Source organism: Gopherus flavomarginatus, chromosome 3 (assembly GCF_025201925.1).
Source record: "Gopherus flavomarginatus isolate rGopFla2 chromosome 3, rGopFla2.mat.asm, whole genome shotgun sequence".
NCBI lineage: Eukaryota > Metazoa > Chordata > Testudines > Testudinidae > Gopherus > Gopherus flavomarginatus.
In genome coordinates this window covers 160656431-160673816 of record NC_066619.1, presented here as the reverse complement: position 1 = coordinate 160673816, position 17386 = coordinate 160656431, and the positions used below count along the sequence as shown (strand labels likewise).

General features: G+C 41.6%; 1 protein-coding gene across 8 annotated transcripts in view; it reads right to left on the bottom strand.

The window, feature by feature from the left end:
- Positions 1 to 2832: 2832 nt before the first annotated feature.
- ARHGAP24 (Rho GTPase activating protein 24) overlaps positions 2833 to 17386 on the bottom strand; it is a 430833-nt gene continuing 416279 nt past the window's right edge. For all 8 annotated transcript variants that reach the window (XM_050945142.1, XM_050945139.1, XM_050945143.1 and 5 more), the window contains 3 exons: positions 12746 to 12867; positions 9531 to 10599; positions 2833 to 3587 (listed from right to left, as the gene is read on the bottom strand). In XM_050945142.1, coding sequence (XP_050801099.1) covers positions 3344 to 3587; positions 9531 to 10599; positions 12746 to 12867 — 1435 coding nt within the window. In that variant the 3' untranslated portion in view covers positions 2833 to 3343. The remainder of the gene's footprint in view (positions 3588 to 9530; positions 10600 to 12745; positions 12868 to 17386) is intronic.

Below are 17386 nucleotides of genomic sequence, written 5' to 3'. Positions count from 1 at the left end.
AGAGGGAAGAGGAGTAAAGGGAGGCATGTCACAAGAACAGCCGTTGAGTCCACACAGAGTGTGAATCAATAAGTGCCAAGCCCTTGCACTGGAAGGAAGCTGCAGACCATGTCATCTGTTCCTCCTTCCATAACCTGTGGGAGTGGCTTCTCTGCTGTGATTTGCTTCAGCACAGTGTCCTGGACACAAATCCCAGTTACTTAGGTTTGGCACTCGTTTTCAGAATTGGGCCCTTTACAAACATATAATTTGATTGATGCTTTTTTGTTCTAGTTGTCATGTCCCTTACTGAGCAAAAAGAAATGCAACATTGTTTTCACATGGAATTTCAGGGACACCTTTTGGTTAGCTGAAAGAAGTCTCTCACCAGGCCCATTTTAAGTAACTCCGAGGGCTTTGACTTACCTCCCCTTAACAGGCTAAAACTTTAAGGTAGGCAGTTCCTAAGGCTGGAAAAGAAAATGCCATTCTTCAGGCCTGAAGGATTTAAAACAATGACTATTTTAACTAACAGGAGGGTGATAAAGTATATAGTGCCCCCAAAATAAACCTTTTTCCTTTCACACTCAACCCCTAGAATGAAATCACTCCCACCCAAAACAACTAGGGCAGGAGCCATGTATACTGGCAAACAATGCATTGAGTTTTCTTCCTTATCTCCTGCATGGATGCCAGGTAGTTTAGAGTTAAGGACTTGTTTGGAAAGTGAAGCTACTATGCTAACTACAATCATTGCTGCAGCATGGAACTGATGTCTATATTCTCACTTTAACACCACCACTAACCTAGGCCCAACTCTGCATTCCTCAGTGAGGCAAAACTCCTGCTTTATGTCTGGCAGAAGTTTTGTCCAAATAAAGCAGGTGGGATTAGGGTTAGAATCTTATAGAGATTGAACAATTGAGGATGAAGAGGATGTTCAATTACTAAGACTAGATGTAATTCCTTTATGTAAAATAAATAGAAGCTCATTTTTTTTTGTACTGTTTGTGACTGATTTTGTTCTGGTGTGAGAAGGAGGTACATGCACGGTTCCTCTACAGCAGTGCAGTGTAAAAGTCTGACAGTCTTTTTTCCACACCCAAACTCCAGCTCCAAACAGCACCGGACTTTTCAGAAAAGTATAATCACTTCAGGAAATGACATACATGCAGCTCTGGTCCTGAACTAATTATATTTTTTTAGAAGGAAAGAAAAAAAAAAGGCACTCAAGATTTTAAATTTACTGTGTATGAATAAATACTCTGTGTGTGACTGAAAATAAAAAGAACTCTTTGAAATCAGAAGCTGTTGGAATTGTTTGATGTACACCTCACACCACCCCTGCCTTTCCAAGAGTGACATTAGTATTATCCACATTACAGCAGCACCTAGAGGCCTCAGGCCTCAGCAACTTGAGGTCCCCTTGTGCTAGGACCTGTACATACACATAATAAGAGAGAGTTCCTATAAGACAGAATTTATACTCAAAATAGACAAGGCACAGAGCAGCAAACTGATTGTCTAAGGTTGCTCAAAGGTCAGTGACAGAGCAGTGAACAGAACCCCAGTCTCCGAAGTCTCAGTTCAGCGTCCTCATCTCTTAATCCAACAAGCACTGCCCAAAGAAGAGCTCTGCTAAACAGTCGGACTAGAAACTTACCTCCAGAAGAATTAGTGGCAAGTATTCTGCTCAGGCAAAATCCATTTCATACTAGTAGTCCCTCTAAAGTCATGCTTTTTCAAGTAGTCTGAATCAGAATTTGCCCTATTTTGCATCCAATGGAGCTCTGTGGATAGATGCAGCAGAACAGTGTAATGTAGGTGATCCTAAACATTTGAGTAGCTAGATTATTTTTCAACCCTCTCTCTGACAAAGATTAAAAAAACTGAATAATCTATTCAGCTAAAATGAAGAGTACAAACTACTTTAACTTAAAAAATTACTTGCTATTTTTAATATCCACCTTAGAAGCAAGTAAATAATTGTTTCACCTACCAGTGTTTTCCTTTTCCACTTGGGCAACATGAATAGGAAGTTATATTTACCCCCTGTCCAGAGGTCCCACAGAAGACTTCATGTGTCTCTTTAAACCCAATGTTAAGGACTTGGGCGCTCTGAATTGTACTATTGGAATCTAAGCCAAAATCACTTTGCCTGGTTGAATGAATCAGCATTATCTCTATCATCATCAATACTACCAGCACAGACCAATATGAGTTTCACTTGAGAAAGGATTACAGGATCCAGCTGAGAGTTGATGCGGCAGTGTTACTGTTGTGACTGTAAAATCATGCAAACACAATAGCAATGATTATTTTGGCTTTTTGGTGTAATTGCTAACAGTGATTTCTTTTTCTGTTTGCTTAAAGCATCACCATCAAATACCAGAACGCCTTTAACAAGGAATTTTAAGTTAAATTCAGGGCCTTCACTACATAGTGTCTCCAAGACAAATGAGAAGCCTCAAAACAACAGCATTTGGAGTCAACCAATAATATGCAGGACTAGAGACCTGATAAACCATTTCAAATCCAGTCCTTCTTTTTAAATACTCCTACAAACAGCTTTATCTGCTATTTACTGGAAACTGAACTAGAGTGAAAAGATAGTTATCCTGGAAAAAAACTTGTGTCAAGATTCCTTAACCAGACCATCTCCTTTAGGATTTCAAATCATGGATTAAATGGTCTGACATTCCAAAAACCAAAAGAATATTATTTATGAAGAGTTCAGAGTCCAAAGAGAACAGTCCCAAACTTGTCAGGTGTTAATGTTATATTTTTATAAAATTATTTACACTTTTCTTTTTGGTCATGGGCAAGTCCATTGGCACAAACAGCACAGCCACACATTATCCTCTTGTTTTAATAACTAACATTATATATATATTTGTTTATCTTTAGTTCCCCCCCACGCAAGAAGGGTAACAAAAAAATTGATATACAAAATAAGCTGATGGTAACACAATGCCAAAAATAGCTTATTATGTTAAGTGCAAGGAAAAAAGCCTTGACATAAAGCTTGATTGCAACAACATTTCAATTTACCAGTTTAAATACAAGACTTGCATTAAAATATTTTGTGAGATGTCTCTCGCCTCTCTTTAAGATGACTTTTTTAAAATCTATATACACATTCAGTTGTAACACTTGACACTAGCATTATGAAGCATTAAAAAAAGTATGATAACTTGATAAGTACACACTGCAGTATGGGTGGTTAATGTCTGTAGGTATTTCTTCCTTCAATGGTTTACATCATTTTGTTGAGTGCTAGCCTCAGTCAGGTGACCAGCCACCTGAAACAGTATAATACCCCCAACATCCCTTCCCAGAATCCCACAGTCTTAGCTTAGAATGCTCACTGAATCCATATGGTGTTGCCTCTCTCCGGCCTACGAGGCTCCACTGTTAGTTCTCCAAATGTTGAGAAAAATTGCTCCATCTCTTTTTGCAGCATGTCGTTCCTCTTCTCTGCATCTTCTTTGGCCCGCTCTGCATTGCGCATTTTGATTTCTACCATTGTAAACTTCTTCCTTTCCTGGTCCAGTTCATCATGCAGGGTCATCATTTCTGTCTCAAGGGTGAGGTTTCTCTGTTCCAAGCTGCAGAAATAGAAGTATACAGGTGACAGCCCTCTCTGTATTACCCAGCCTAGATTAGAGCAACAGCTTTTAAATTACAAAGCTTAGTCCTAGTTTCTGTAAAGAGACAATGTTAAAGTAACATGTTTCTTACTGGATGTTTACTGTTGAAGTGTATCCTACAAGGAATGATGGAATCGTCATCTCTTAGGTTATTTATAATTGAAGGATACAAACCACTAGAAATGTATATGGTAGGAAACAGCTCTGCATGTGCTGGGCAATTAAATAAATAGACCTTTTCCTTCTCCAAGGGTTGATTCTGGCCTCACACTGGTTGTACACTGGTGTAACAAGAGAGTCCAATGTATTGTCAGAACACTATGTCCCTGATCCTCTCTTTCTATTTGCAAATATTGATTCCCCATGCTGAGCTACTGTTTGAAAAAAAAATTATAGAATCATAGGTGAGAAGGAGCCATATGGGTCATCTAAGCTAACCCTCTGCCAAGATGCAGGATTTGTTGCGTCTAAACCATCCGAGACAGATGGCTATCCAGGCTCCTTTTGAAAACCTCCAGGAAAGGAGATGCCATGGCAGTATGCTCCACTATGCTATTGTTCTCACACTTAGGAAATTTCCCTTCAGATTTAATCTAAATCTGCCAAGTTGTAGTTTAAACTCATTGTCTCTTGTCCTGCACTGCGTGGCAAGAAGGGACATTTTTTCTCCATCTTTTTTATGACAGCCTTTCAAGTATTTGAAGTTGCTATCATGTTCCCCCTAAATCACCTCTTTTCCAAACTAAACATATGCAGTTCCTTCATTCTTTGCTCATAGGGCTTGCATCCCATCCCTTTGATCATTTTTAATCGCTCACTTCTGGATTCTTCCCAGTTTCTCTACATCCTTTCTATATGGCAGTGACCAAAACTGGACAGAATACTCCAGCTGAGGCCTAACTAACGTTGAGTAAATTGGTACTGTCACCTCCTATGACTTGCATACTACACCTCTGTTAATGCAACGCAAAATAGCATTTGCCTTTTTTTTTTTCGTGCAACAGCATCTCATTGTGGACTCATGTTGAGGTTGTAATCCACCATCACTCCCAGAGCCTTCTCAGCAGTGTTGTTGACAAGCCAGTTATCCCCCATTCTGTATCTGTGCATTTGGTTTTCCTTCCCTATGTGTAGCACCTTACATTTGCCCTGGTTAAATTTTCTTGTTGTCTAGAGCCCAGTTCTTCAATTTATCAAGATCCCTTTGAATTTTAGTTCTATCCTCCAAAGTGTTTGCAACTCCTCTGACTTCATCGTCATCTGAAAATTTGATCAGTGTGCTCTCTATTCCAATATCCAGGTCATGAATAAAGATGTTAATTAACACCAGACCCAGAACAGATCCCTGTGGAACCCCACTTTAGAGCACCTTCCAATCTGACTTCATTCCATTAATAATTACTCTTTGTTTGCAGTTGTTTAACCAACTAGGTATCTACTTAATGGTAGTTCTATCAAGCCTGCATTTCTCCAGTTTATTTATGAGAATGTTGTGAGGGACTGCATCAAAAGCCTTGCTAAAGTCCAGGTGTATTATGTCCTCTGCATTTCCCTATCCACCAAACCAGTTACCCTGTCAAAGAAAGAAATCAAGCCGGTTTGACATGATTTGTTTTTAGTAAATCCATGCTGACTTCGTTCTCCAGGCATTTGCAAATTAAATGTTTTATATATTACTCCAGTAGCTTCTGAGGTATCGAAGTCAGGCTGACTGGTCTATCGTTCCCCAGCACCTCCTTTCCCCCCTTTTTAAAGATGGGCATTGTTAGCCTTTCATCAATCTTCCAGGACCTCTCCTGTCATCTATGAGTTTGTAATTATTATTGCCAGTGGCTCCAAGATTTCTTCAGCTAATTCCTTAAGCACCCTGGGGTGAATAGCAGAAGGCTGTGCTGACTTGAATCCATTCAGATTAGTCATAAGATCTCTGATGTGATGTTTACTTATCCTGATCTGCATCCCTTCTTCTTTATTGTCTATGGTAACTTCCTTAGTTGTCCGGTCACATGTTACTTTTTTGAAGCTGCAATTGATGTGATTTGTTTTTGTTTTTTAAAAAATTACTTACTATATTTGAGGGTTTATGTAGAGGACCAAGCACACTAATGGTATGATCTAATACATCATCATAATAATGCATGTCAAACACTGAATGTGTTCCAGCATCATCAATATTATCAAGGCAGCTCAGAGAATTGTGATGTACGTAGCTAAAGAACCGTTCCTCCTTTTGCTTTCTGTGCACAGGGGCGGCTCCAGGCACCAGCACACCAAGCATGTGCCTGGGGCGGCAAGCCACGGGGGGTGCTCTGCCAGTCTCCGCGAGGGCGGCAGGCAGGTTGCCTTCGGCAGCATGCCTGTGGAGGGTCCGCTGGTCCCGCGGCTTTGATGGACCTCCTGCAGGCGTGCCGCCGAATCTGCAGGACTGGGGACCTCCCTCAGGCAAGCTGCCGAAGGCAGCCTGTCTGCCGTGCTTGAGGCGGCAAAATACCTAGAGCCGCCCCTGTCTGCGCACCGTACCTTTATATTTCTAAAAGCCTGCAGTCCAATGGAATCAGCAGCCATGCTGTGTTCCAGTTCAGATACAGCTTGTTACAGAAGAGATATACACACCATTCTGTCTCTTGTAAATGGCAGAAATGGGAACAGAAGCTGCTATTCTAAGTGCTGTATCCACTATACAACTGTGCTGAGGGCATAACGACAATGCTTTATTCCACTGCATGCTGTTATGTGCCCTTATTATGGGTAGGCATAGAGTCTGGATATAATCAGTTCATGCACCCTACTATTTCTCTTCCTCTAAACAAAAATGTAATTTACTGTGTTGATGAATTAGGAGAATTAATGACTGGTAAGTTGTTCTCCATCTGAAAACAATTGGAAATTTCTTTTCCTAACATGACTCAGCTTCACCTACTTTAACAGCTCTTGAACTGCATAGGAAAGTTTCATGCGAAGTAGCAACAAGGAAATGGACCTCTTGGCTGGTTTTACAGATGAATGGGTGGAAACAGTTAGGGTTTTCCCTTCATTTGGGAATTCTGCCTTACGCAAAAACAATTTGAGTCTGATCTTAAGTTGCATTTCACAATGATATAAGTCCTGAAGATGAAATGCCAAAGTCAATCTGGTGGTGTAACTTGGTGTCAATTTGAATCTTACCATTGTGCATATACATAACCAGTAGCACTCATGATGTGAAATGTGGAAGTAGAGGCAGCAGGACTAAAGTAGATCAACAAATGTCCATCCTTAATTTACCTCTTCCCTATTGTATGCATCACCCCTGGATTGCCTGGTTGAGTTATGTGATACAGTGGATGATATTCCAAACACCGGGAACAAGGTGAAGCTGACAAGAATTATGTCAATTTCATGCCACTGCTGGGGGAATCTATGCGCAGCAGAGGTAGCCACCACTGGAGCTAGTCACAGGGCGGAGGGCACAAAAGAGAATATAGAGCACTAGTAGAGTAATGGAGACATCTTCCCTTCTGGGGATACCTAGGGGTTAGACTAGCACAACCACCTTGCCTCATAGCACCTGTGACACTGTGCATGGGGGAGGGAACAGAAAGAGATTTCACTGTTTCTAAACTTTCAGCAGCTAGAAGAAAATGAGCATGTACAAGCTGCAGGCTGTAAAACATGGACCTCACCCCCACCCCCCAAAAAGAATACCACCCTTGCAAGGAATTCCAGCACTCACCCAATTACAGAAGTGAAGGGGTGGGGCCCTTGGGTTGCACCTGTACTTCACTGATAAACGATGCTCCATCCCCACCCTAGCTTATCAGCCTCTGACTAATCAGTGTCTCAAACTTTTTTGACATGAGCTAAAACAGTGAAGTCTCACTAGTAGGGTTACCACCCACCCTGAATATGTGGGATACTATTCATTTTCTTAGTGCAATGCTACTAGAATTCAACCCCTGACTTTACTGTCGGTACTCAAGAAACATCATTTGTACGCTGCTTTTTAACAGTTTGGATAAATTCATTGTTTTAGGGCAGTCTATTGTTAAACAGTGTAATTCATTTCTGGTAATAAAGCTATGGGGGAAAGTATCCAACTCACCTAAGGAAGCGAGGCACACAAGTCCTACTGAAAGCCTCCCTCCTGCCACATTTGATTTTAATTTCAGTGAAGTGAACAGCAAACCCTGTTTGAGTACTGACCCAAGTAACTGAAATGGGTGCTGGGAACATCTCTGTGTGTGAGAGGAATCCCCTTACCTTCCCAGGTTGTGGAATGGGAGTAGAGCTGCTCTGGCCTCAGGACTGGGAGTAGTCTATGGAGCCCTTTCCTCATGTGGCCTTCAAGAGCTTGCACTCCTGATCCTGATGCTTGCTCCTCCCTCAGTGATCTTTTGTACACAGCTATCTTGGAAGCGATCATGGAACTGCACTTCATGTGGCACAATGGGTCTTGCCAACCCTGAAATCCTGCTCATGCAGCGGGACCTTACTGGTTCCACTGCAGCAAGGCCCTCTATACCCACCGATGAAGGAGAAGGATTTGCGGTTCTAAATACAAAGCCACCCAAGAACTTGGAAAGCCATCATGCATAACCTCTCCCCTAATACGCTAGCATTATCATTGTTCCTCCAAAGTGCTCTCAAACAGCCAGTCTGCTGCTTTTGCTTGGTATCCATGTTAGTTTTGACATGCAGGGTAGCAAGACTCAGCTTAACTCTATACTGAGCCCGCGTCCAGGAAAAGTGTGCTATGTGTTGTTTAAACATTTCCAACAGGATATTTGTACCCATTTGGATCATGAATAATTTAGAATTTTTAAAGCTAAGGAAGGTGACAAAGTAATCTTGTAAGACAGCCACATTTTTTAAATTGTACAATTACCCAAATCCTATTATACTCATGGAAAAATGAGGAAAAAAATGGTTTTCTGATTTGTTTGCAGCTTTCCACTTCTAGTTAGTATAATTGTGTTAGAAATGCCACAACTATTGTTACTAAGTCACAACCAGTTAAAAAGAGCCATGTTTGCATCTGTCATTCAATGGCAGCACATTTAAATATGTTACATTAATAAAAGGAAATCATTTTATGCAAATAGAATTAACTCATGGAATGCATTGCTGCAAGATGTTATTCAATTAAATAGTTTGGTAAGATTGAAAAAGACTGAACACGTAATATGAATACAGATGGCATCTGCAGCTACTCTAGTCAAATTAAAACGTAAGTGCCACAAGTCCTCCAATCTTAGGGCATAAACTGGGATCAGAATGAAATTCTCTCCAATAGTTCAGTTTGGCACAATTGGCCCTGTTCATTGGAGAGATTTTTCACTTCCTCTGAAGCATTTAGTGCAAGCCACTGCTGAATTCAGGATATTGTATTAGACATGCCACTGTTCTGCTCCAGTATGTTAGCTACTTCCATGCAATCCTCAAAAGGGTTAGAAGTTTGATTTGGATGGGCACCCTAACATCTGAAAGTTTTCTCCAAACCTTTTTGTGAGCTCTCCACTCCTCTTGGATCAGCAAATTTAGACTGGGGATCTTATGGAAACAACTCTTTAGTGAGATTTCTCATGCTTACTATGTTTAGGTCCTCAATTTGAGAACAGTGATTCTCATACTACACCAATCCTTCTGCGTCTGACCTTGGCTGGGAACATGAGGCGCATACAAATATGCAAATACAAAATATCATGGAAAGAAAAAGTTATGTTTTTTTTTTCCCAATGTCAGGCCAGGTTTGGTTTGAATTAGGGGGAAAAGGTTAAGGTAGGCTCTTATTTTATCCAAGCATTTTCTCCATCTCTATTACCAATTCCTATATTCAGATTCACTGGGGTATGGGAGCATAATAAAAATGAGAGGCAGAGTAATTCTCTTATTAGCACAAATGGCAGAGATTCACCATCTTACCTCCTTATCCTTGTTTCATACTCCACCTTCTGTTTTGCCATCTCCTGCTTTAAGCTGGACACTAGGCTGTGCAGAGCACTGTGGTTGCTCGTGTTGTTTGAGACAAATGTTTCACTGTTATCGCTGCTGCTGGTGGCCCGGCTGCTGCGTCCTCCCATGCTTCTTCGGTCAGTTTTACTCTCACCGTCTCCTTGGTTGGAGAGGTCTTCATGTGGTGGCCCATCTAGCACTGAGTCTTCAAAATTACCCCCATAAAAGTCTTGCTCGGGGCAGGTGGTTGTAGACGATCGACAGGAGTTGGAGTGTTCGGGCAGGGATATTTCACAAGAGGATGTGGACCAGGTGGCACTATCTACACTCTGTTTATCATCTGAATTCACCATGGAGAACTGCTGGTGGACATTGTCATAGGTGGAGAGTCTGTTATGCTGGCCCGAATCACTCACCAATTCCTTTTGTTTACTGTCCCTCAATGTGACATACCCATTGGGCATCCAGCTCAGGTTTCGGCTGTTCAGGGAGTTACTGTGTGCATCTGTGCTTGAAATGCCCATTCGCACGCCTCCATTCTGCATGCTGTGTGTGCCCATTTTAGTAACTGGACCTTTCAGGGATGATGTTCTCCTGGCCTGCAGGGTACCATTTGGTAAGGTCTGGCTTTTCTCATGGCCCTCCACAGAGCTGCTGAAGGACCCATTAGTGACTATGCCACTGCCTTTATTAAAGGCTGGGTTTTTTTTCACCATGAGAGGTGGGCTTCTTGTGATATCAGGTTTGTGAATGCTGTTCCTTGGACTGTTTGACTTGCTCCCTGGCAGCACTGTGGGAGACCCATTGTCCATGCTTCCCCTCTGGAGAGGCTCAGGTGTGTCCCAAGAACAGCTTCTCACCGCTGTCTCCTTGTTGTTATTGGTCTCTTTATTCTGGAGCTGACCAGGGATCATTTTCTTCTGGATCTCATTGTTGTTATTGCACACCTCCTCTCGGGTCTGAAAGTCTGTGTCCTTGGGAAATAGCTGTTCATGTTCACTTATCATCACTGACATCAGCTGCTGGACTACTGCAGTACCTGGAGGATGGCAAATGAACCACCAATAATGAAGTAGTTTCATTTGAGAAGTGAACAAACATTCTTTTAAAACAGATTTTTAAAGATTTCATAAAGATGCATCTAGTTAATATACACTTAATTTATGCATTTATCTAATAGATATGTAGTTTACCTAAGCATTTAATATTTGCTATTACAACCTTCATGCCACCTCTTACTATCTCCCCTTTCTGGTTCCAAATCACCACAGCACAATCGGTTCTGTATTGTCCCCTTTTTAAGGAAGAAACAAAAATATGCCTGTCTCTCTGCTGGTGCACCTTCCTACCCACTCTGTGCTGGCTTTGATGTATTGGCCAACATCTTGGGGGCAGAGTCAAGACTTCGCTCATTCCTGTTAGCAGATGCTCTCCTGCTGCGAAGAGCCGGCTGACATAGGTAGCCAGTGCAGGGGAGGAAAAGAGCTCCCTACATCTCTTATTTCAATATTAGGGCATGCAGCAGCCAAGAATGTTTTAAAGGAGATATTATTACAGGGAACTAAAACAAATATCCCAGGACAATATCTGCAATTGAAAACCATTGGGACCATACAGAGAGGTTAAGAATAATAATAAGATGAATGATGTAATTGTAATATGTGAGTTTAAGCTCAATATACCAAACCTCTTTAAAAACTTACTCCAAGGCTGGGAAGGCACTAGCCAGTCTAATACAAGGGGCTGAAGGAGGAAAGGGTTTCTGGACCATTTATTTTTCAGCCTATCAGAGCTTTGTGAGATATTTAATATAAAAAAACTTTAACCACTCAGAGATGAGATTGTGACTGGCCAGTAAAATGTGCCATGCTGTCACACTATGTGGAATCTGCTGCCGGTAACATATAAATCACAACCTTAAATCACACAGCACCCCACTTCGCAACACATTATTATAAATGTTCCTTCTCTAGAAACTCATACTGCACACACCATACAACTTCACTTTAATATACAGATTTGGAACTAGACTTGCGTAAATAATGATGTATCACTGCAATATATTTTACAGAACCCTATTAGGGAGTATTAAGAGTCTTCCAGTAATGAGGTCAGATTGGTTATAAACACCATTTTAAAGTCCCTAGGCATGTTTCGGTGGCATGCTGTGCTCTTTTAATCAATAATTTCTCACTGGCCCACATAATTTTATATAGGTTGTATCTGAATATTTGAGCTTTTTTTCCTTTCAAAAACATCCACTAAAAATTCAGTTTGCCACGGGGACTTGTAAACATTTTTTGTTCGTTTGCTTTGGAATACTGAAAATCTGCATTGCTTTGTAACAGCTTAGATTCTACCATAAGAAATGGTGGGGAAAAGTCAGCTTCCTTTCACAAACCTCTTTTTTATTCATGTATATATTATATCTGCATACAAGTATAATTCATTTATAGTAATTTTTGAGTAGTCAAAAGATTAGATACAAAATGAAAGTAGAAACTGAAAAAAATAGCAATTGAAATGAAGATGAGTCTTTAAAGGAGGGTGTGTGTTTGTTTTTTTTAAAAAGGGTGTTGAGATATCTCTTTAGCCCCAACACAGGGTTCTTAACACCATGACCCCTCTTTGCCCTGTGAATTGGTAGCATTAGATGAGGATTGCTGTGAACAATTTTGCCATTGTATTAGAGGATAAAGGGCTGAAGAAGGTGACATCATACTAAATTATAAGTCTGTGGGTGGAAATTCTCAGAGACAGCAGAAAAACATAAAACAAAACAAAAACCCAAAGAAAAATTCCATTCTTGCCTTTTGGAGAGGCATTTTCTGCGGGCCTTTGTATTTTCCTGCTGGTTTCTGAGAAACAAATGTGCAATTTCCAGTTGGAAAAAATAAGCAGTTCCACCATTAAAAAAAAAGGCAAAAGTCCTTTGAGGAGATTCAAGACTTTGCTCATGCTGACTTTTTTTGCCATGTTCATAGTAAAATGCTATCAGTGAAATGCAGCAGCCTGTTTGGCATAGCAGTTACTTTAAGTTGCTGTAGTGGAAGAAAAGTTGTGTCTACACACAAACAGGCAAAAGTAATTTTGTGACATCAGACCACCAAAAATGTACTGCTAATGAATCTACAGAAGTTCCTTCTTCCTGTTTTAAAGTTGTTTACAATTTTCCTTTAACTCACCCTCCATAATGGTGAGAGGATCTTCCACTTTTGGGCGCAGGATGTTGGGACCAAATACAGTAGCCAGGTTTTGCACACTCATTTTGTTTACACCCGCATAGGACTGGACTTCATCCAGGAATCTGTGAAATAGAGGGGGAGAGGAGGGAAGTGAGCATCAATATCACAAAAGGCAAAGATGGATGATGATCTCTTACTGTACTTCTTGTATGGAATTTCCTAGTTGTTTTTGTTTAAAGGTCAACACTCTGAAGCACTATTGTAGGCTTGGAAAAACAGGGCAGTAGTTGGGTTCTGAGGCACGTCAGAGGGGAAGGCTCTGAGTTACTACAGAGAATTCTCTCTCAAGTATCTGCCTGGTGGGTCTTGCCCACATGCTCAGGGTCTAGCTGATGACCATATTTGGGGTCGGGAAGGAATTTTCCCTGCAGGACAGATTGACTGAGACCCTGAGTGGTTTTTGCCTTCTCCTGCAGCATGGGGCATGGGTCACTTGCAGGTTTTAACAGTGAATTCTGTGCAACTTGAAGTCTTTAAACCATGATTTGAGGACTTCAGTAACTCAGCCACAGGTTAGGAGTCTATTTCAGGAGTGGGTGAGGTTCTGTGGTCTGCAATGTGGAGGAGGTCAGACTAGATGATCACAATGGTCCCTTCTAAGCTTAACGTCTATGAGAGAGCTTTGTTTCTGCCTGCTTGGGATCAGCTCCTTGACACCCTTGGATACTGGCAACACAAGCACTCCCCTCCAGACATCACTCTCTCTTTACAGGTTAGTGATAGTATACACTAACCCCTGAGTCCTCCAAGCATCCACCAGCAGCATCTAGCCCCTGCTCCACTGGATACTCACTGAATCACTAGGCCCACTGTTTCCAAAGGAACAGTATATGCAAGCTTACTAGTTCGCCTTAAAACACAGCTCCACTTTACACACAGCACTCAGGTATGTTTACAGAGAAAGCAAGTATAAGTTTATTTAACAAAGAACAGATATTCCTATGACAGTAAGCAAAATACTGGAAAAATGCATTATATATAAAAGAAAATCATAACATGCTTTCTATGGACTTAACGTAACGAACAAGATTTCCTCCTATCTAAATAAAGTTTTATCTCATCCGAAGTTCTTCCCAGCATTTTCAGCCAAGTCGGGCTGGGATCCTTTTTTCATGAAGCAAACCCTCTGAGAGTTTATTTCCTTGGTGAAGGATGCCACGGGGTTTTTTTTCACCTAAGATAGACCAGACCAGACCTTTGATCTTGACTGAAAGGAGTGTGTCTCCCTTCATCTCCAGCTGTTTACCTCTTCCTGTTAATTTTCTTTTGAAGTCCCTGCAAGCTCTTCATTAACATATGTCTTAATATGCTAACAGACTGCTGTTGTAAGACATACACTATACAAAGGTTAGCTTGGGATAGCAGTGTCTCTCACCTCGTGTCTAGAGAACTGTCTCAAGGCATGCTACCAATGTGTGACCTGCCTTTAACTACAAGCACATGTGACAAAGTTCCTCCTCTACCTTGGGGGGTCCTGCGCTTATTGGCAGATTTGCCCACCTCAGTGATCTCCCCCACAGTCTGGATCAACTCCTCCTGTGTCTGATCAGGAGTTGGGAGGTTTGGGGGGAACCCGGAACCCGCCCTCTACTCCAGGTTCCAGCCCAGGGCCCTGTGGATTTGCAGCTGTCTATAGTGCCTCTTGTAACAGCTGTGTGACAGCTGCACCTCCCTGGGCTACTTCCTCAATGCCTCCTCCAAACTCCTTCTTTATGCTCACCACAGGACCTTCCTCCTGGTGTCTGATAACACTTGTACTCCGTAGTCCTCCAGCAGCACACCCTCTCATTCTCAGCTCCTTGTGTCTCTTGCTCCCAGCTCCTCACACACACTTCCTCTCCTCTGGCTCCTCCCCATCTGACTGGAGAGAGCTCCTTTTAAAACCCAGGTGCCCTGATTAGCCTGCCTTGATTGGCTGCAGGTGTTCTAATCAGCCTGTCTGTCTTAATTGGTTCTAGCAAGTTCCTGACTACTCTAGTGCAGACCCTGCTCTGGTCACTCAGGGAACAGAAAACTACTCACCCAGTGACCAGTATATTTGCCCTCTATCAGACTCCTGCACCCCACTGGCCTGGGTCTGTCACACACATTTTCCTATCTATCCACACACACCTTTTCTGACATGTTATGCACACACACACATCTCACAATGATTATGCCAGTGTGAGACAGGCTTTCATTAGAGTCCATACATGTCATTCTTTGGCAGACTAGTACACAGATACCAGGCCCAGGGGATTCCCTCCAGGCCTTATGTATTCCTGTACGCTCTGCCAGTTGATTGAAAGAGGTCCCTGGGTTTTCTAACGTACCCAAGTTTTCTAGAGCATAATGCTCCTTAGAACTAGCCTAGCTGAGCTCCTATCCAGTGTATCTTGTAAGTTTTCCAGGGAAGGAAGCTTTGGCATATCTTACTGTAACAAGGTATACAGGCCCTTTAACCAGGGCAGCACTGTCTTGTTACTGTTTAGCCCCAAGTCCAGGCTATTTGGGAGGTTGTCATTTCTAGAACGATTGTGGGGGAAAACATTCAGAAAACCTGCTCTAGTAGTTAGGCCTTCCATTCTCCACAGCATACTGGCTACTACCCCAAGTGTATTGAAAATGGGAAATTATTTCTCTCTTATCCTCCCCATGCAATCCCGATATTTACTGATAATGTTTTAAAGCTCTTCATATATCTTAACTGATAAATACATTCTTGATATAACGTTCACTGTCTTACCAAAATCCATAGATATTGCAATGCTAGCAGCTCAGGTGCCAGCTCACGCAAAGGTCCCCCTGTCTGAACTGGACACTAGCAGATACATAGCCGGAATTTGTGTGTCTCACTTGTGGGTTAATATTGATAAAATAGGTATTAGAAATTTTAAGACTCTATTGAATGCTTGTGAGTTACTGCATGCATTAATCTTACTTGTAATATCGGTGTTCCATATTGTAACATAATATCTGAGTGGGTGTATTATGAGCCTCTGTGACTGTATAAATCGCCATACAGGAGAGGGACATTAATTAGTATGAAGAGCAGCTCTTCTACAGAAATTGTTATGCATCTCACAAAAGAGGAGACGCATCATTACGAGATGGGTTAGGGTTGGATCTTACAACTGGAAACTCCCACATCTGGATTGAGAAACCATCAATAAAAGAACTAAAGACTCTTATTGCTCTGCTCTGCTCACCTCCCTGTGAAGATGTGTCATGCAAGGGGACTCTTCCTATCAGCTGAGTTTGCAGCTCAGAGCACATGGCAGAAGGAGGATAAAGACCTCAAACCAAAGGAACTAAGGATCTCTATGCTGCTTGGAGTCTGGGGGAGAGGAATCAAGTTGTTTCTGTGCATAACCAAGAGATCCCCAATGGTTTAGCCTAGCTTAGCCCTAAAAGACAAATTAGAGCTTGCTGATTATAGAAGCCTATATTACCTTTTGAACTAAGACAGTAACTCATTCATATGTCTATATTTGCTTGCTTTAACCTTGCAAATAACTCTGTATTTTCCTTTTCCTATTTAATAAATCATCATATAATTAACTATAGGATTGGTTATAAGTACACCTCTACCCAGACAGAATGCTATCCTCGGGAGCCAAAAAAATCTTACTGCGTTATAGGTGAAACTGCGTTATATCGAACTTGCTTTGATCTGTTGGAGTACGCAGCCCCGCCCCCCCAGAGCACTACTTTACCGTGTTATATCTGAATTCATGTTATATCGGGTTGTGTTATATCGGGGTAGAGGTGTATAGTCTTTGGTGTGAGACCTAAAGCACAACTGATCCGGGGTAAGTGACTGGTCTTTTGGAATTAGGAGTAACCTGAATATTGCTGTGATTCTTGGTGTTATGGACCATCTAGCCAAGAGATAGGTTCACCTGGTTGGCAAGAGAAACCTGAATACCCGAAAGGACTGTCTGTGACTCCATGTTAAGGCTGTTGAAGTGCCTGAGGAGTTTGCACTTGGTTGGTGAAATCTAAGTTAGGAATTTACAACCAATTTGGGGTTTGTGCCCTCATGTTTAAGAGTCTGTCCTGAGGTTAGTACTCACAATCTTGCATCACCATTGGGAGCTTCACAGATATTAGCATGCAGCAAACTACATCAAAACATTACCTGTTATAAGGCTGTGTTTTATCTCACATCCCCATGCACACACACCACCTCTCCCAGAAGCCTTTACGCTTCTGGTGTTTTGACCTTTTTAACCCAGGACTCCCATAAGCTGTCTGAATTATCAAGGCCAACAGGAGCTGCTCTCCAGATAAGTGATCTGCAAATATAGCCTTGCTTCTCCTTACAGAAGTAAATAGGTGGTAATATTCCTTTATCCAGCTACATTTCCTTGCCTTTCATGCTGGGTCTGGACTATTCATTAATCCCACTCACAGCTGTACAACTTTAATTATTAAGTTAGTAATTAGTAATACAATAAACAAACTTGTGATTATGTTAGGTTAAATGTACCAGTACTCTGACTCTCTTTGTTAAACTTCTCCTGAGATATATTCATCAAGACAGACAGCAGTGTCTACTAGGGCACTGAAATAAATATATGTTTGATAATCTTTCAGGAG